The sequence below is a fragment of the Poecilia mexicana genome, unplaced genomic scaffold, assembly GCF_051168715.1.
Source record: "Poecilia mexicana isolate PSO_F unplaced genomic scaffold, ASM5116871v1 scaffold_12, whole genome shotgun sequence".
NCBI lineage: Eukaryota > Metazoa > Chordata > Actinopteri > Cyprinodontiformes > Poeciliidae > Poecilia > Poecilia mexicana.
The window spans coordinates 15615459-15636495 of record NW_028263381.1 but is presented as its reverse complement, the minus strand read 5'-3'; the positions used below and the strand labels follow the sequence as shown (position 1 = coordinate 15636495).

Genomic DNA, 21037 nt, shown 5'->3' with positions numbered 1-21037 from the left:
ATTTTTTTGTTGTTGTTGTTGTTTGTGTTTATATTGCTGATGTTTCCATATGTGTGAGAAGAGCTGTCTGGGAATGGGCCACTTTATAGTTGACATGGTATGATAACGTTTAGTAAAGGTACTGTGGTGTCACTGTTTTTAACTCTGACATGGCATAATTGCTTTCATATGCTATTATTTTACTGTTGCAAAACATAAAATGTAATCTATAGCATTTATTTGTTGCTATTTTGATTTTAATGGCTTGCATAAATATAGAATGAAACACTGAACTGGTGACGCTGCTGTCAGCTGCTTAGCAGATGTGTCACTTGTAGCTCAAATGAAGTTTTAAAGCAGTGTTACCTTTCATGCGAGGGATTTATGGTGCTCATTTAGTTTGCTTAGCATGACCCTCCACATGACTGAAGCCTTTAAAACATTCATATGCATTTTACTCTTCCACCATTTGAAATGAGATGTTTTCAAGCTCATCAAAATATCTATTTTTGATTCAAGTGGCAAATGTTGGTTGGATTTTAGGCTTTTTGTGTTAAATTTGTAAAAATGTATGAAGAAAACTTTCCAGGAGTGTTTGCTGTTTGAAGATGCCGTACACACCAGTCCAAGCTTTTGCCACAATGTGGGAAATGAAACTCCGTAAATGCAGAAAGATAATCGGCACAGCCGCAGATTAAGGAACGTTATTTGTTCAACGCTTTGACATTTGTGTGACACTTGTGAACATTTTATAGCAGCGGTGTCTCTCTGCATACCATAATGTGTCGAAGGTGTGACGGTCAGGTCAGAAACTGTTCATGAACATCCTGGCTTAGCAGAAAATTGCATGACATTTCCTACAATATACAACATATAAAAAGGCTGTCCTGGAACATGATTTGATTAAATTTGGCTATATTGAAATGTTCTTGAAAAAACAAAACAGAAATTAAAATTCCACCTTCTTCTTTAGAGCACCTCATGTGAAAAGCTGCTCATTTCCCGCAACATACATTTCTAAAAGAAAACTCTGGATTAAATATTTGTATGTTGACAAGATGCAAACTGAAAAAAAAAAGTAAATAAAAAATAAATCCAAAGTATTTATTCTGAACTTAATGGTTACATCTCTGTAACTGATGTACCTATGACAGCCAAGAATGGAGTGACCCAGTCATACAACATTTCCAATCGATTTGAATAGAAGGTTTGCAGAGTGATTTTACCATTACGGTGAGAAATGATGAAGTCCAGGTGATGTGTCCTGGGTGGCCATTGATTTTTTCCCCAGAGGTCTGATAACTATTTTCCCATTTTCCTCCAACAGAGGTCTGCTTATTTCTAAGCAATTCAATATTATTTAACAGCTGTTGCAATAAAACACATTTTTATTGTTGCCAGTCCTGATTTACTTTAATTTTTAAATTCATAATAAAACAAATGTGGATTAAATTGCTACTTTATTCTTGTAGATAACCTTTACTTTCCAAAGGGAAAAAAATAAAATAAAAGCTTATTATGAGAAATTAACCATCAGATTTATTTAAGAGGCCTTTGGGCAACATTTGGATTTTAATGGATTAAGGAAAATTAAAGTTGTATGTGTATATAACTTTGATAATTTATCATTTAGCAATTTTAATTGGTGTTCATTTTCCTGTGGCTCATTAAAATTTGCTTTAATAATTCCAAAACTGCTGCAAGCCCATCACCCCCCCAGCTTCCCTTTTCTCTTCCTGTTTCCTTATCTTCCTTCATTTGTTTTGAATCTTGCCGTTTGTTTCTTCCTTAAACTGCTTCAGCTTCTGCTGTGGAGTATTTTCTCCTTTCGTCGAATTTACTCCGTTTCCTCTGTGTGTTTTACACATGGTCCTATTTTTTATTTTTTTTTTGCCCTTATGCTTCAACATTCTTAACAAATGTATTACCATATCTGTTGGGTTTACAGTTTTCACTCTCATGTTTTTCGGTTCATGCTGACAATATTCCCATCTTGTTTTTAAACTCCCTAACGCCTCCTCTGTCCACATTAAATTCCATCGTTTTTCTCTCCTCCCCCTTTTTCCTTCCTTTTTCTCTCATGTCTTCCGTCTTCTCCACTAAGCCAGAGAGAGACAGGAAGGAAGGATGTAATGACACCGCCATAATGGAGCACATTGCTCAAACTGACCTGAAATGAATGGAAGCTCAGATCAGCTAACGTTAAACCACGCCAGGTTAAATCGCAGGATGTTAAGGAACTCGATGTGGAGCAGCTTACGCTTTAAGAACACGATCAGCCTGAGTTTTCTGTATAAACATTTTTATTTGATCTTTTTACAGAGGAAAGAGCAGATAGTTCTTTATGCTTTTACTTGTGGAGGTACATTTCAGATGTTTGCAACACACGGTTTCAGCTTAAACAGGTGCAAAAAAAGTTGGTTTGTTTTCACAATATGCATATTTCTTGAAATTGATAGCTGTCGAGATTTATTTTCTCATCTTAGAGATCCAGAAGCTCCTCTGAGATTTTTCTTTTTTTAATTTTCTGTTGGTTTTTCGCCAGTAAAAAGAGAGTCGTGACTTGTCAGCAGTTTCATGGAAATTTCAGAAAAGCCATACCTGAAACATGCATTTTAAAACATGGTTGAAACTTTATTTAAAAAAAAAAAAATGTCTCTGATTTTCACTTTGCTGAGGTACTTTCCGTTAAAATGCAGCTCAGCTTATTCAGCAAACCAAATTCCACATTTTATGCATACAACTTAGAGATGTGTTAGCTAAACTCCACTCAGTTGACTGCGGGCAATCCACAAGAAGTTTGATATTCATCAGTGTTTTTAACTCCAGTTTTTTCTTCAGAGGGATTTATTTTTAAGTAGAAGTGCAGAAATAACCCTGAGCAACATGTTTAGAACACTGCAGAGGTGTCCCAATAATTCGGCAACAAAAAAATGATATCTTAAATTGAAGTGGTTCAACAAGAGAACTAGGGGCAGGTGGGAACAGCTAGACGTGATTTTCAAGTACAAATATAAAACCGACCAGAAGCTGCAAAACAACCACAGCATCCATTGCAGGTTCCAGGAATGATCGCCAAGAAGACAGACTGATGAAAGGTCTGCTCCAACCAGTTGGCCACACCATACGTGCACATGGAGCATAATCCATGATATTTTATTAATAATAGCAGAAAGAGCGAGGCAATGAGGAAAAAAATAGAAAATATTCAAATGCAGGACCTGATTCTACGCAAGTTGAAAGCTGCTAAAAGTCACTAATCCAGCATATTGTTTACTGAAGCAAAGAAATCACCCAGAAACTCTGGTCTTTCTCTCGGCCGCTGTTATTCCAGCAGTCATAAGGATGTCATGCAGTCCTTATGACTCATCTATGATCACATATTCGCTATTTTAAATTGGCTTCCTTTAAACTCTTATTGAAATCTTGTTTTGGAATTTTTTTTTCTGTAATGTTGTCTTTTTATAACAACTGTACAGGAATTCTACTTTTGGTGATATTCTTGAAGTATTTTACACATGTAAATAAGCATCAGTAAAGAATATTCACTGTGCAAAAATATTTGAATATCCTGATTTCATAATATTATCTGAAGCAGCTGGTCGGCCATCAGTCAGTTCTATTTATCCATCCTACATACAGAGTGTGGTTTTTGCAGGGTAATTTGTTTAAAACTGGTTTATTGTAGAAATATTTGCTATTTGCTTTTTGTATTTTATTTGCTAAAAAGGAAAGAACAGGTTGGATATTTGAGTCTGAAAAGGGAGATTTTGACTTGAAAGATGCATACAGACATTGTTTCCATCCACACATAAATGATGGTCAGTTTTTGAACTATATATATTTTTTTAAATCTTGTCGATCTTTAAATTCCACCACCTGCCATGTCGCTGGTTTTCTTAATTAAATCAGGGAGGCTGGGGCGGGATCACACACACCACCAAGTCATTAAACAGCTTTCTGCATGTGTGCTCACTGATCTGCCTTTGTGCACTGGAGCCCATTAGGGAATTGGACCACATCTGGACAACCCTAGCTGTCATAACATGTACCCAACAAATAGCACACAGCTAACATGTCATTATTGAGATCAACCTTTGACCTGAATTTGGCTTGAATAATCCCGTTTTCCTGATATATTTTGGCTATTGACCTCACGCAATCTTTGAAGCTCATATCCAGCTTAGCTGATGTTTTTGATTTTCCACTTATTTTCAAATTAACAGACGTTACTTTTTCCAGCACCATTTACTGATTACCAATTTAATTGTGCACGCAGAAATGAAGTGCAGCCTGCATAGACATGCGTGTACAAGCGCACCAACAACGAATGGGTTGGGGTGTGACAGCTTTTTTGTGTTTGCAAACAGGAGTTGAGCAGGGCAGAGCCTTTCAAGGAGGATTAGGCTGCCAAGCGTCATCGGAGGAGACAAGTAGGCCAAAGACCACTAAGATGTCACTTACACCGCAGCAGCCACTGCTGGCATGTCTCTGCGTGAATGCAGCACGGTCCTTACAACTGGTGGAAAGTGGAAGTGTGTGGGACAGTGATTCTTGAGAATAGGAACAAAACGGATAAAGTACAAAATTTGAATAAAATATACACAAAATATAATTTTTCCAAATATCTGACTAAACTAACCTGGGTCATGTGAGCACAACAATGTATATTTTCCAGGTATTTGCTGAATATGTTTTTTATTTTAAACATTGTAGTCGGTGGATGATGCCTGTAAAATCCCTTGTGCAGGAGCAGAACTCAACACATCATAATAGTTCAAAACAATTAAAGAAATACTAAAATTATATATTATGACAATTAAGTATAAGTAGTCATATAAATAATTATAAAAGTATCGATAAATTGGATTAAAAATAATTTTTAGATATTTCCCAACTCCGTTGAAATTTGTCCCTAGTTTTTGTCAACACCGTCAGACATGAAAAGAATATAAAAAAATTTAAAAAACAGGCATTATTGGGGGACACCAGAATTTCTGAGGACCCTGTGACATCTTCCTTTCTCTTCCTTTGCTAGGAGGGCTAGTTAGCTCTGGTTAGCTTATGTTATTCTTTAGTTTTTTCTTCTGTTTTATTCCTAAGCTGCTTGTCACAACCATGATGTGTCAACTCCATAACTGACAATTTACAAAACTTTGATGAAATTTTGTGAAATAAAAGCTTAATTTTGGTATAATGTAAAGATTTCATGGACCTGATGAGCTACAATATGGCCTCCTTCAGAATAACATCATATAAATTGAGGTAGTTTGGCTTTTTTCAACTCCATCAGAGTTTTTGTGATTCTTTCAGTGAAATTCCTGTCAAATCTCACTTAAATGTGCAATTAATTCATTTTAATGTATTTTACATGAATTGCATTACTTCACATGTATCAAGTTTTTAATTTTACTCACTAGTTTGTCACCACCTTCAGTTCTGTGTCAACTCCGTCAGATGGACTTTTTGTTGTTTTTTTGTTTTAAATATATATTTTTTTGTTTTTTGAGAAGCATGTGTCTGTAAAATGAGTAAAAATATCACTAATAGGATATTTTAAAAATATTTTTATTTTTATTTTTGTCAGATGGTGATGACAAAGTTTTAGGTCAGGTCGATTAGAAATTTAATTTTTTTTAAAAATGTTGCAACTGGGAGCCTGCACCTTAGCATCTTTAAATTTCCAAAACATTATTTGTCATATTTGCATACATAAGGTTGAGAAATAATTAAAAAAAATATGGGAAAATTAAAACCCATTTTGTCCCTACTCTCAAGAATCACTGTGGGAATATATGTTTGCTGAAGAACAAAGGAGACGGTCTTCACTGTGAACACACACACAATGTATGCACTATATGTTGTAGAGCTGCTGCACAGCCCTGACAGGACCATCTGTTCCTGCTGAAATCAGCACAGCAGGATCCTACCAGTGCACACACAGTTGTAGCATGCTTCAGCTCTGGCATAGTGATAGTCTATTTATTCCCCACACTGACGCAGGACAGTACTCACACTGCTGAAATGAGTAATATGATGTGGATGGAGGACTAAATACTGCCAGATAGATAGATAGATAGATAGATAGATAGATAGATAGATAGAGCTCTGTCCATTTAAATAATTGATCATGGGGTGTTACACTGCCCTGTAAGTGTTATCTATTTTCCCTCCCAGAAGCAACATCAGCGTTTTCTCTGCCTTCTCATCAATACTCTGTTCTCTGACCTCTCCTGGCCTGCGCCTGGATCTGGTCAATGTACAATATACAGTCTCAGTAAAATCAAGCTTAAAAACCAAAGAAACATCCAGTTCCAGTCAAATGCTTACACACACTGATCATATGCATGAAAGGAATACATATTGTTCTACTTCCAGTGTGAACACAAATAACTGCAGTGATATTATGACGAGCAGAATTGAGTTTGGATTTGGAAATTTACACATTTGTGGGATATATGTTCATACATTCCCTCTAATACTTGGGTTGATGCTCATGAATGAACAGTTGCAGACTGTTAGAAGTTGATTGCATCAAGTCGTTAACTTTGTAGCAATGTCTCATGCTGCGCATGCATGTGGTGACAGTGGGAAGCAAAACATGTTTTATAACAGCAAGAAACCTGTAGCAGAACCTAGCTCAATGTGAGCAACCAGAAGCACCAGTCGAGGAATACGTTCTCTGTTGATTAAATACAAAAGTAGAGTTAGAGGAGTTAAAGTATCTCAGAATCCTAGAGGATTCATGTGGATGAGAAACACAGCTAGACTGATGAGTCTGAGCCAGCAGTAAAATGTATTTGGAAGAAATAATTTATTGTCCTTTACTAAACCAGTTTGACCATTTGACTCCTGATAAAACACTCAGTTTTGTCCAAGTTTCATCCATCAAGCTAACATGAGCAAAACAATAAAATAAATACAATAGAGTTAGTCACTTGTGGTCTAATATGAATATTTTTTGTTTGCATATTGCATTAAAGCCTTGCCACATTTTTCAGCATAAAATACCAAGAAATAAGCAAACTTGGTTATTTTTATGATATATGTTGAATGGACAAATAAGTGAGGGTGGAAGGAAAGTGCCACCCTCACACTAACATATCACTTCGCTCCAATTAAATGTGCAAGCAGATCTTTAAAATCAATTCTGCAAGAGCATAAATGTTGTTCACATCGTCAAGTAATTTTTACTAAACCTGTTGGAATGAAACTTCAGCAGCGCTTTGAGAAACATTACTGGAAATTGTTGTGTTGTATTTTATTACTCTAATTCCTGGCGGTGATTGAATGCTGCACTTGGCAGTTGGCCTACTCGGTTATTGCGTTTAATATTTAATTGTGGGGAGATGGTAGCGGTGAAAGATGCTACAAATTGGTGTAAATTCCACTTAGTGAATGCATGCTTCCTCTGTTTTCCAGTGAAATTAAGCTTAGAAATGACAGGAAATGTCTTTGCTGTGAGCGCAGGACATGCCAGTGATATCCCGTATATCCTTTGTCCTGATATCATTCCAGGCCACGCCGAGCCTGCTGCATAGTCCTGCATTAATGAGACATAATGCAGATAATATCCACAGCGAGTTGCTCCCTAAATATCATGTCTGTTATGCACAGTACATGTGACAAAAGTATGAGTGCAAACACCTGTGAGGTTTTTGCTGTTCTTGTGTGTAAATTCGATTTATAAAGGTCAAATCTGCGTAAAGGTTCAGCTACATTTCTACGATGTTGTTTCACACCAAGCTTTTTCTTCTGGTCTTTTCTTATCAGTAAAGGAAGGAAGTATAATGATATACTTTATTTAGAGATAATGGACGTTTTTATCAGACAAGAAATCGTGTTTGCTCTAGAAAGGAAATAAGTCATTATGCGAAGGGAATCTCCCTTTAGCCTAAGGCTTAAATTACTCGTTGTGGTACTACTTATCAGTTCGGACATTTGGATGCTGAACTTTTGGTTGAACAAGAAGAAAAGCTGTGCATTCTAAAGTAAAACTTTGAATTTTTAGCATAGCTTAGTCAAAACGTGACATTATATTTACTTTTTCACTCCTGGCACATCTGTGGAAAAACTCTACCATCGTTTACCTTCATGACTATGAATATCGGCAGGTTTCTCCTGGCATAGAAATATGAATAAACTCTAGAAGTAAGGCACTTAAAAAGCTATTTATTTTTGATTTGATCGACGGATGGGAAACAGGATTGGAAACTGACATAGAAGGAAAATAAATCAAAGAGTTTGTGCAGAATCTTCTCCGTTATCGTCTAAAATTAGCAGATCGATTTTTAAACAATCGAGAACAGCAGTGGAAACTCCCATGGTTTGTCTGCATTTTAAAATGCAGGAGGTTCTCTCCAGCTGTCCCTAATGAGTCTTGATCATGTTGGGTTTTGCCTCCCCTGCTCTCACTATGTTGTCTTCCTGTAAGCGGCTGTCTGTCTTTTGACCACTTTCCTCTTCATTTGTCTCGGCTTCTCTCCGCCGATGGACTGAGCAAACAGACGTCTGTTGGCCAGCACCTGTTAAAGCAGGCCACGCTTCGTCACAACAGAGGCATCTGAGACGTGATTCTGCATCCATTCTGCTGATTTGAGCTCGCTAACTAGAATGAAGAGATTTGTGTGTTCTGGTGTCTGTGTGGTATTTTTAATTGCCGCAGACGTTTTACGGATGTTTTCACAGATAACCCTGGAAGGCAAAAACACGTGAAAGCAATAAAATATCTTAATATGCTGCCCGGTTCATTTACAGAGGCCGATGCATTTATTCACTTAGAAGGTAAAACAATCTCAAATAAAAATGTATTTGATCAAAACCAGTGATGTCTCAGTTAGAGATACTCAACATTTCATCAATCCATGCATTGTTTATACCAGCCTGTACATGCAGGGCTGCAGGGGACCGGTGCCAATCTTCAGGGGTCAAAATACACCCTGGACAGTTTCCCAGCTTATCAATTAAATGAAACAAAATCATTGGGAAATGCATATTTTGCTTTTTAAGGTATATTAGAGAATTGAACAACTAAATTTGCACCAAATTAGATACTTTATTTGGTCTGATTTCTGTTACAGAATGTAAATTAAACCCTAAAGAGTCATTTTACATTTACAGCTTCAACTCTATTCTATTTAAAATAAACAACATGCATTTTCCACCACTCAAAATTTTAAAGAAAACCTATGACTTGCTATTGTGCAAGAAATTGTTAGGTCAGCCATTTTTCCAATATACATGAACCTTAAGCAGCCATTCTGTCATTATTAATAAGTGATTATTCATACTGGGCTCAGACACTGTGTTACAATGTGTGTGTGTATGTGTGTGTGTCAGGGAGAGCAGCAGGTTTCTCTGCAGTTAAACTAGGTCTTACCATAATGTCAAAATAGGGAAAAAAAACATTTGAGTTTAGGCATTTTAAACTGTTTTTTAGCTTCTTCATTTGGCACAATTAGTAATTATTGCCATTTGTATAATTACCTGTACACATAATCATGTGTGTATTCCTTGAAGAAATGTACTTTTACTTTACCTGTGAGATTTCCAAGAGATTGAAGGATATATATAAAAAATAATAATAAACTAGAGAATCTTTGCTTAAAACATTTTCATTCCCTGTTATCTCCCGTTTTAAAAGTGGCAGCTTGAGAAAATAGCCAGTCTGCAAAGGTGGAAAAAATCGAGTTTCTTCCTTGTTTTGAAGCCTCATAACATGTAAAGTTCTTACAAATATATGCATGAGAGAAATTTACAAATGAAAAATAAAAACATACAGACTTCCCTTCACCTTCATCATTATTTATGTACTCATGTCTCTGCAACGTTAACCCTTTCTGTAGATCTGTTTCACTGAAGAACACCCAAAATTACTTAAGAAAAAGAATAAATGGCAACAGTAACAAAAATAAAAAGAGGAATATATGCAGTAACATTATGGACCTACATTTATAACCTCACTGTGTGCATTGAAGATGACAACAACTTAAAGAAGAAGCCAGATTTTCTGTTTACAAAAAAAAACATCCTTTGGTTGCATTACTTGGCATAAACCATAACTTTAAAAGGGAATACATCATGAACCTGAGCTCTGCTAACTCTAATTAGCACAGTATCTTTGCCTCTTCTGTCTTCTGCCACTCCGTCTCCACCGCTGTTCGTCTTGTCTGATGGTTATCAGATAAGAAAGGTGTAAATTGCTGCCCGCAGCTTCCTCAGCAAATTCTCCAGCTCTTTCTGTCATTCTTACTTCCTTTATTTCCCCTTTCAAAATTTTCCCTTTCTCATGCCCGACCTGGTAAGGAAGGACACAGCACAGGTGTGCGGTTTTCTTCATTCGTGACGCTGCTGTGGAAATCGATGCGATAATCGGGGGATGTCATGGAGTTAATGTGTGGTTTTGGTTTCTCCGTGCATGCCTGGATGTGTGTGTTCATGCCAATTCCCACAAACTATCTCTGGTGTTAATGAGGCAGGTTTTCAGCCAGGTTTTTTTCCCCTCTCTTTTCTCCTCCACTTCTCAGGAGAATAGCTCACAATCACACTTTAATGACCAGCCAGCACGGTGGGAACGAAAGCGGAATAGGAAAAGGGAGCACTATGGCATTGTGTGGAAACAATATAATTATTGATCAGCTTTAGTCCGAGTTAGACGAAATCGCCACAGGATGTGTTTAACAAACAGGATGTAAAGTTTGCACAGCCAGCATGAAACCACGGATTTGAAAAGCCGGTCTCGGTAATTTCCCAAGGGGGTGATGAAGATGATCTGCAGACTGTAGGCCACATGCTGTTTATCCACGAGAGAGCTTCATTCAGGGTTTGATTTAATAAACATTTGGTCCCCACATTGTGTAATATTTTTTATTTTTTATTTTTTTGCAATCAAAAATGCGAGGTATTTATCCTTCTCGTACACATGGCTCTAATTTCAGAAAAAGGAGAAGAAACGCAGTCAGACTGCGAGATGAAATTGCTGTTTATCACTGAATTGTTCTGATAATGAAAATCAAATGGGGGGGGGAGCTTTCACACTGCTATTTTGCCTCTTGGCAGAGCACTTGTGTTTCTGGGCTCGCCACTATAATCATGTGCACGCAGTCTTAAAGTGGCCAAGTCATGTTGGAGGAGAGCTTACCCGCCTCCAGCAATAAGCGCTGGCTCTGAGGTAACTGGCACAACGCGAGTGCTGGGACACGGGCTCTGCCACTGCCAGGTGTGTTGAGGAGGTAATTGTCATTGTGGCCGGCCCAAGGCCAGCAGCTTAAAGGCGGAGAGCTGGGGAGAAAATGAGGAGCAGCTTCTGCTCGAGTCTGTTTGCCTGAGGGGTTAGCTCAATATCTGTGTTGTTGCTTATCCGATTCCACTCCGTCCCCCACTTTGTACTTGTCTGATTGTTTAGCGCTCCTCTTGCTTTTCCTGTTCTTTCTGTCCCGGTCGCGGCGGTCCGTGATCGTTTACAGTTCTGTCTGCTCCTCTGCTTTGCCTGAGCTTTTCACCATTTTAATTTAGTTTTCCTTTCGTCTCAGGCTTTTTGTGTCACCAAGTGGAGCTCTTGTTGGAAAGACAATTATATGAATTAGGGCTGTTGTAAACGAATATTTTAGTAATCGAGTAATCTATCGATTATTCTTACGATTAATCGAGTAATCGGATAAAAAAAAATTATAAAATGAAATATTGGTAAATCTGGCATAATACCGGTGTTACTATCAGATATCAATATCAGTCCAATTTTCCATATTTGAGCATCCCTCTTTTTTGTAGTTTAGAAAACTAACCTGTAACAATAATAGCTCACTTTCTAAGTTAACCAGAAGAAAAGTTATAGAAAAATCTGAAATTATATTGAATTTAATAACAAAGAGGCAGGCTCACAAATATGCTTATAAAAAATGTCTACAATCCAGCTTTTAGTTTATGTATTCATCTTCAGTGAGTTTAATAGATTAATTAAACTCACCTTGCCACCTAACCTGTCACGCTTTGGGTTTGAAAATACGGGAAATGCCGCCTGGAGTGGGAGGAGAGGGCGAATGAACGAACGTAAGATGGGGTGGAGGGGAGGAAATAGACCAGCGGACTGACGAACCGTTAGACCGGGGGACGAACACGGGGGGAAGCAATACGGGATATTTACGACACCTTCACTGGTCACACTCAGAAACTCATCTACCAGCCATGTACGATGCGCTCCGCCACCCGTTTCTTCAGACCGGGATATGAAATTTATTGTGCGGTTCGTCGGTAAAGCTACATTTACACGGTAAGCATCAGCTACTCACCCGCCCGCCCTGTTCAGGCTATCCGCTCACCTCAGCGCTCTTCCCGCCGTTCGCTTTCAACCAGCAGCCCCGGAGGAGAAATGCTGCCGTACTCCAGGCATTCCCCCAGTCATTTTAAGGATGCTTATTGGTTCCCCAAAAACGATAAAAAGTCGGGCATTATCATCAATCAATAAAATCCCCACGGGCCAATCTTGAAGATTGGACTTTATGCCGCTGAGACTTAGCTTTTGTCAACAACTCAGAGGCGGAAGTGAGAGCTCCGCGCAACGCAAATGAAGTCCCGGCCGGAACACGGTGCGCTAACTAATAAAACATAAATTAACGAAGCTTCGAGGCAGGTAAATTTTCCTCGAGGAATTTTAGTAATCGAGGTACTCGAATCATTCGAGGAATCGTTTCAGCCCTAATATGAATGTTTCAATCAATGAAATAAATATTTCCTAGTAATTAATTGTTCATGAGGAAACTCAAAAAAAATTGAAAAGATAATTTCTTTGTGAACAAAAATTGAAGGTTGAGTTCAACTCTGTGGTCTTTGAAAGCAATGTTAGAGTATTTTTCTCCTGCTTTCACCATTATATAGCTTTTTTTGTATTCTTTATACTATACTACTCTTTGAACTTGATAAACAAACAGCTCCAAAAACAATATATATTTTTTTATATAATTTAAATTTAGGCTCAGTGAATGCCATTTGTTGAATTTCCAATATAAAAGTGATAGATGTGCATTAATAGTTTCTTTTGTAGCCCTAACTGGACATAAAAAGAAAATCAGTGACCACAAACATAAAGTAGTTTCAACATACCTTCTACAAATGTGAAAAGGAATCATAAATTACATTTCTGTTCATTTTGCAGCTGTATTATTGACCTATAGGGAGGGTTTGTTGGACTCAAGAGTGTAAGCCAGTGAATGAAAATAAGCACGTGTTTGTTTAACATCCCCCTCCAACAGAACGTTGCCAACCCATGAATTATGAATAAGGGCCTGTGAGGCTCTTTGCATGTATTTGCCCTATGTGTGTCTACATCTATCTGCTCGTGAACGTACCCGTTAGTCTGTCAGTTCCTGCTCTGTTTCATGTATCCATTGTACTTTTACACACCTTGGAAAAGTTTATATGTTGAATTTGTCCATATTTTTCTCACATTATGAACCACAAAGTTCAATGTGGGTTATTGGAATTTAGATTAACACAAGGTATTTTTTGTTTGTTTGTTTTTTTCAAATAAAGTGTTGCATGCATTTATTTTTAACCTGCTTTTACTCTGATGGCCCCAAGTGAAAGACTGTGAAATCAGTTGCCCTCAGAGGTCACCCTATTAGTCAAGATATGTCTGTGTATTCAGGAGATCAAGTGATAACAAATTTGAACTTTTGGGACAACATTTAATAGGCTAAGGGCTGCAACGTGATGTTGGCAGCATCATGCTTTGGGGATAATTCTTCTTGGCAAGAATGGAAAAGCTGGTCAGAGTTGGAAGAGTGACACTAAATACATGACAACCCTAAAAGAAACCTTATAGATGCTCCAAACCACTTGTGTTATAAGACTAGAGTGCATTCATATTTGCTGTAGTCTAGTCAAAGTCCAGATATGAATCCAGCTATTTATCCAATCTGGCTGAGGTTGAGCTTTTTTGTAAAAAAGAAGAAGCAAAAAAAGTATTTGGGTATGCAAACCTGGTGAAATGTAGGCTGCGTTCACACTGCAGCCTGAAGTGACCCAATTCCGATTTTTTGTCAAATCGGATTTTTTTGCCGGGCCTTTCACACTGCCACACATATGCGACCTGTATGTGCTCTGCAGTCTGAACGGGCAAAAGACCTGAAAGTGTCCCGCATGCACAATAGAGGGCGCAATAGCGTCAGCGTTCTCAGTGTTCTGCCAACCGCCATAAAAAGAAGAAGTGCTCAGTGTTTGCGAGTCGCATTTGAATCGAATACATGTCGGATATGGGTCGCATTCGAAAAGAATCCGACCTGTGCTGTTCAGACTGTCATGAAAAGATCGGATACAGGTCGCATTATCTTAAAAAAAAAAATCAGAATTGGGTCACTTCAGGCTGCAGTGTGAAAGCACCCTTAGTTGCAATTGTAATTAAAGTTGTTTTCCACAAAGCATTGAGAAAGTATCCACAATTTTTTGACTTTTGTTGGCAAAACATTTTTGAAAACCGTGTGTCCTTTTCCATTCAGTCTGTGGTTGTAATGTGTTAAAATGTGAACAACTTCAAGGAATTTGAATAACTCTGTTGTTTATATGTGGTACATTAAATAACCTTGCTATGTAGTGTTTAGTAAGTAGTCGTAGTACTGATCAGACTTTTCTTATTCTCTCTTTCTGCTGTTCATTCTTTAGAAACCATCGTTCTAGAGAGGCCAGAGTGAGAGACGAGCACATGAGGAGCAGAAACGTCTCACCATCAACATCCTGACTAGTAACCTTGCTTCTGCACCCCACCACACGCCCGCCAACTCCAGAAGTGGGCGTCAGCAGGAAGGAAACAAGTGACCACTCCTCCTGCAGGCATGGTAATGCACTGATTGTTTTGTAGGTGCTGGGGATTTCTGCGTGGGGGGGGTGTGGATTATCCACAGCGGAGAAATCACTTCTCTCGAATGGAGGCCGCGAGTTCGATCTGATAAGTTGTTATACACATCGCTAACAGATAATGTAAGTCCTGGCTGAGAAATAGATGTGTGATAAAGGCTTGTTCAGGGCAGATAGGGGAGGAGAGCTCATACATCAGTGAGAATAGAGTAGATGTTGAGAGGCTCTACAATAAGAAAAGAGAATGAGTTATGAGCATTTAGAAAATGAAGGAATGCAGCAAAATAGATGAGGCGAAGGTAAAAAGAGGCAGAAAATGAAACAATTTACAGCATCCTTCAAAATAATAGCACTTCTTATAAATGTTTTTTAACAGTAGTAGCAGGATATTACAATAAAAATGTAGGAGATTCAACCTTTAATTGGGGAACAATTGTAGCATCTCTGGCACCATAATGAGCTCAAACATATTGTCTAACCAACTCAGAAATGGTTAACCTAATACAAAACTAATACTCTTCCACAGCAGCCTCTGGCACCCTGACCTAAATCCAGTGTACAAAAGTGGACCCAGGAAATTGCGCAAAGTAGATTTGTCAAAGATTCCTCTAGCTGTACGCTCCAACTTTGTGGAACATTACCGGGAAATATGTAGCTAGGATTCATCAAAAATATAAAATAAGCCTTTTCCATTTAAATCATTTACATGAACGTGTCAAAAAAATAATAAATCTACCAAGAACAGTTATGGAGAAGACTGCTGATATGAAAGTTGTCTAACTTTCTCCAAGTTGAAAAATGCATTTGTCATGCATTTATTAAATAATATCTCATTAGCATTGGGGTGCAAGTAGTGCTGAAGATTCTTCACGTATGTCTGTTTTTCATAGAGCCAAGCCGTTTTCTCGTGACCTTTTGGATTTTCTCTTTCATGTTAGTATCACTGCATAATTAATACTTCTAGATTTAATTAATGTGCTCTGTCTTGCTAATATGCTCCTGACATTTAGTGAATAAATATTATTGTTTAATAGTAGCTCTTTTGTCTGCATATTTTTGCAGGTTTAGAAAGAGCAAAGAAATGTAACAACAGAAATTTTAATTATGTTAGAAAAGGTGTAAGATGGCTGGTGCAGAAGCACAGAGATACCGTTCAAAGGAACTTCGGCGCTGGGTGGAGAGGACGGCTCAGAGGATCAAAGAGAGCTGAGGGAAGAGAAAATGACAAGAGGAAGCAAATAAGACCATAAAACATAAATGATAGAATAATATGAAAATAACGGTAAAAAGGAATGTTGAAAGCAAAAGGGGATGTGCAAAAGTGGAGGGGAGGAGTGGAGAAGGAGCGTTAGGAGCAGAGAGGTTGAGGTAAAATGTGTGCGGGACGGAGGATTGATTAATGGTCTTGGCTTGTGACAGTGGAAGTTCCTCTCCCATGGGGGGTGGAGGGGTGAGCAGAAGATGAATTATTAAAAACTAGAACAAGAAAAGGGAGGAGGAGAAATTGGTACAAAAAGTGAATAAGTGGGAAGAGTCGTTTGTTTGGGAGGCAGAGGAATGAAGAAAAACGGGGAGGAGAGGAGAAAAATGCACTTTGGAAAGAAAACAAGACGTTACTGGTGGTGCTGAGGTTGGACGTTGCACAAAGGGAAAACATAGCTGAGCTCATAAATAACCAAGGGTAATGAGACCAGTGTATGCCCCACGCTGCAAACTCAGTACTGTGATTACTCCTGACTTAGGGCAATGCAGCAATTGCTGACCTTGGCAGCGGCGTCAAAATGCAAGCCAAACAACACAGCAAACAACTGTTTTCATTGATGTTTCTGTACAAGTTCAATAACTACACCTGCCTACAGTTTGTTTGTAAGTGGTACACTGTTCTTTCTGTCTGATTGTTTGACCATGTGGTCACATTATTGGTGTCAGCCTCAATTTCTGGGTGAGACTCTAGAGAATTGTCCCAAATGGGATTTTGAATTTCACGTGAGACACCAATTGGCTGCAGATCGGTGCAGTTGTTAGCCCAGTTGCCTTTCAGCAGATGATTGTAGGTTTGGTTCCTGTGCCACCAAAGCACCTCCAACTTTCTTTTTTGTGTTGAATGGAAGGGAAAACAACAAGCTAAATTAGATGGTCTCTCTGCTTTCCATTTCGCTTTTCTATTCAGCACCAGTTTTAGAAAAAAAAAAAGCCAGCCTTAAAAAAAGAAACATAAAATGAATGCTTAGTGTACTAATAATGGATCACAGTCGGAATTAGCCATTAATGTTTCATTTCTAAGTTTTGTATTTACAATACACCCTCTTTGAAAGCCTAATGGCTTCTGGTTTGCAGTTCCCAAACTTTTTCAGATCTCAACTCACTGCTGCACTGAGTTAAGGAGAAACCGTTTAGTAAACCACCTCCAGTTTCTCCAGACATTTCTTTAAACCAAAGTCTCATGTCTCAATGCAGCTGAGTAAAAGCACATCAGGCATGTTATGAATTGTTGTGAATTGTTTAGAAATGACTTATCGAGTATGATGTTAAATTAATATCCAGTTCAAGTCTGAAATGCTTGGTTTCTTCCAAAGATAAATTAAATGTTAGTAAAACAGTTTCAAACCAGTTGAAATTTTCCATCATCAGGTTGCCAAAATTAAATTTGGACGTGCAGAATTTGCATGCAAAACACTCAAAATATAATATTTCATCACAGCAGAAGATGTGATTGATTTGATATATTCCGCAACTCTAAACAAAATTTAAATAATAGCGTTTAGTTGTTAGCCGTGATGTAACTAAAAATATTTTATGTTCTTTTAACAGAAGCTGAACTAATGCTTCCTTTCTGCTGTATTAAAGCCAAATAGACCATGTAATGCATCGCAGTGTTAAACCATGGAATTGTTGTATTTTTATTGTGTTGTTTTATTGTTATTGTCCCACTCCAAATAAGTATTGACCAGCATTGACTGTTAGTACGCTGCTTTCAGCAGTTTACTTCAATTCAGGAAGTAGAGTAACTTTTGTTAGTTTTATAACATTTTGCCTTTAAGTAAGTCTGGAATGTTTTAAATCTTTACACTTTGGGGGGGTTTAGATCTATAAATCCTAAGTTAACTTTTATAAAATGAGATTTGTCACTGTAGTGTATTTGTGTTTTTCTGTGTCGCTATTGTTTATGTCCATTTTATGTTCCTCAGCAAGTTAACTATATATATTTCATTTAAAAGTTTGTGTATTTAAATAAAATTCATATTTCACCTCTCAGTCCTGTACATGATTGGGAAAAATGATGCTTCTTTTAGCAACTAGGTCATAAAGTGTTATAGAGCCTATAAACCATGGTTCTGCATTACCAGGAGCAAAGTGCAGAAGCACACACACCCACACACACACCTACACACACACACACACACACACACACACACACAAACATCTGAGTCTTTTAGTAGAAATTAGGCAGTGGGTTGATGTTTTGGAGGCTGGTTTATGGGCTTGACTTATTCTAGCAGAATTTCTATGAACATCATTCTTGTCTAAACAATACAGTCTGTGAATACTGATGGCACACAGCATAACTGTTCCAGTGTGTGGCTTTGCTGTAGCTCATTTCCCCCCCATGCTTTCAGTTCATGTGATAGACCTGGTGCTAATGGTATTTCTGATATTTTGACCAATCCATGCGTGGGGGGGTTTCGTTTATATATTTCGATGCATGTGTACCCTGCTATATTGCGTATGTGACGTTCTGCATGTCTGGTAATTTGAGAGACAGCTAGTGAGAGTGCACAAAGCAGGATGGAGGAGTGTGGCGAGGCCACCCTGCCAAGCAGAGTGCAGATAAATCACAGGATGAATTTTTAATGCAATCCCCCTGAGGCTGCTGGATATTGCAGAGAAGGCACTGAGTTGTTGCTTTTTTCCCTTCTGTCTTACTTGTTCCGTCTCTCAAGGACTATTTTGAGATTTTTTTTTTGAAGTTTCTTTTTCTTTCACATGGCATGGTTGCCTTTTGTTCTAAATAGGTGTGACATCTTCCCCAAACAGCACTTCTGAAATGTTTTTTTGCGTGGTATTTATAGGTGGTGATGTCTGTTTTTATGGATATTATTTTCACTGTGAAGGCTCGTGCTGTCAGCTTTTGAACAAACCTTTTTTTTTTTTTTTTTTTTTTTACTTCAGCTTCCCAAAAATAATAAAAGTTATTTATCTACCTCTGCAGTTTTGGCACTTTTCTGCGTTCATCTTCTTCTATTTCTTGTTGTGCTTTTAACACATTTAAGAGGCTTTTATCATCTCCACTTCCTAAACATAAACACGCACATGTGCACAAAAATGTTCATAGGTTCTGATTAAAAAGTTACAGGTGTTCAGGGCAGCTCACACGACCACCTGAATTAGGACTATACTTTCTATCACAGCTGATATTGCTCTAGTAAGCTTTGTCCTTGGCGTTAGGTCATGTAATTTATAGCAGATGGCTGCACAGACAGGAGGAGTTTGGAGGGGACAGGCAGCAGAGGAACGGAAATTTGTGGATTCTGCCCCATTTAGTTGTGAAGTAGCTGCTCCTGACAGCATGTGTGACTGAGCACAGCACCTTGAACTGATGTGCTTTTACTGCAGGGCGTTGAGGACAGATGTGGAGCTTATGGACAGAAGTGATGACGGTGACTGATCATATCATGTTTTTTTTAAATATCTATATCCCTCTGTAACGGTCCTGTATGGTTTGCGTGTATTGAATCTTTGTCAGATTTTTGCCGTGATATTCTGTGTACTGTCTTGCATTAGAGTGTTTGCACATTAGTGCACACTGTAAGTTGTAAATGCTGTGTAATGTGGTTATGTAACACGGTCCTGCCAGCTGGTAGGTTCCAGTGGAGCATGAAATGGAGTGTAATTGGCAAGTGTGTGGTCTAAAAGCACCAGTGACATGTGAAGGTGTACAGTGTGTGTAAAAAAAAAAAATTCCCCTCTTTATAGATTTCTGGGGGTTTTTTTCCTGCTTTTTTAACACTTAGACATTTCTTATCATCAAATACATTATAATATGCAGTTTTCAAATAATGATTTAACAACAAGAACACGTCAAAAACACAGATTTGGATGCGAGTATTTGAGTTTTAGTGCATTTAATTTGGATTGTTTACCACAAAGTAAATGATGCTCACCCATTTAAATGAGATGATTTAAATTATTTTAAATCATCTCATTTAGATGCAACAATTTAGCCAAAAATGACCATTTGGGGTTCTGTGAGGGTTCGAACGAGGCTGCGTGTAGAAGAAAATTATTTTTAAAGTGGTGCAACTGTGGTTGGTGAAGAAAGAATAAAGCCAGGAAGTCATAAATTGTAAATTCTGACTTCTTAGTTGTTTTTTTGTGTGCAACAGCATTGCTGCATCCAAGCTTGTTCAGTCAAACTGGCTCAAAGACCATCATAAACACTGCTCGGTTAACTATGGCTGTACCTGAAGTCAATTGTTACGTCCTCTGTTCAGCTTCAGGTTAATGTGCTCAATTGAATGCAATTTCATTCCAACTCTTGAGGATGTCACAGGCAGACTGGATCATAACCTCTGATTTATCTTTCATGCCTGATTTGTTTCCTTTCATTCACCCGCTTGTAAGAGGATATGCTGCACAGGTAACTTCTGTCTTTCAGAGACTGTCAGCCGAGAAACAACATAACCACGAGTGCCTAGAATAACCTCCGAGTCTCTGTTTCAAGGCCCATCACATCTACGCTCCCTCGTCCTCATGTCAGCAGTGTTATCTCTACACACGCTGGCTCGCAGGGTCGATTCTTGTCAGCGAGTCCCACTTAACGGTGTTGATTTACGTGGTCATCACAACAGCTGGCCAACAACGGCCCCCTCCGCAGTCAAGGAACGCAGCTTTACATACATAGATTTGCTGGCACCCTCCCTCCTCTCAGCTTGGTTTATGGTTGCAGAAGCTCCCATTAGCCACAGCTCATAAAATCTGCTACGACCGCTCTGTTAAACACAGCTTTGAGAAGACACACAAGTACAAGATAAACCCAGTGTGGGAAGAAAATGTTGGATGAGCCCTCAGATTGATGCGTTACTCCTGAGAAATGTCATTGTAAAATCAAGTTCATGTACGCGTCATTGCATGAGAAGCGTTTTGATATTTCTTTACTTATTTTTTCATTTTAAAAAAAAGTTGCCCCACCAAAGATGATTAAGCAGGACAC

At 38.3% G+C, this 21037-nt stretch overlaps 1 protein-coding gene across 4 annotated transcripts in view; it reads left to right on the top strand.

The window, feature by feature from the left end:
- The window catches only part of strbp (spermatid perinuclear RNA binding protein), an 86992-nt gene that overhangs the window by 29362 nt on the left and 36593 nt on the right, over positions 1–21037 (top strand). For all 4 annotated transcript variants that reach the window (XM_088011002.1, XM_088011003.1, XM_014993885.2 and 1 more), the window contains one exon: positions 14635–14807. In XM_088011002.1, coding sequence (XP_087867128.1) covers positions 14805–14807 — 3 coding nt within the window. In that variant the 5' untranslated portion in view covers positions 14635–14804. The remainder of the gene's footprint in view (positions 1–14634; positions 14808–21037) is intronic.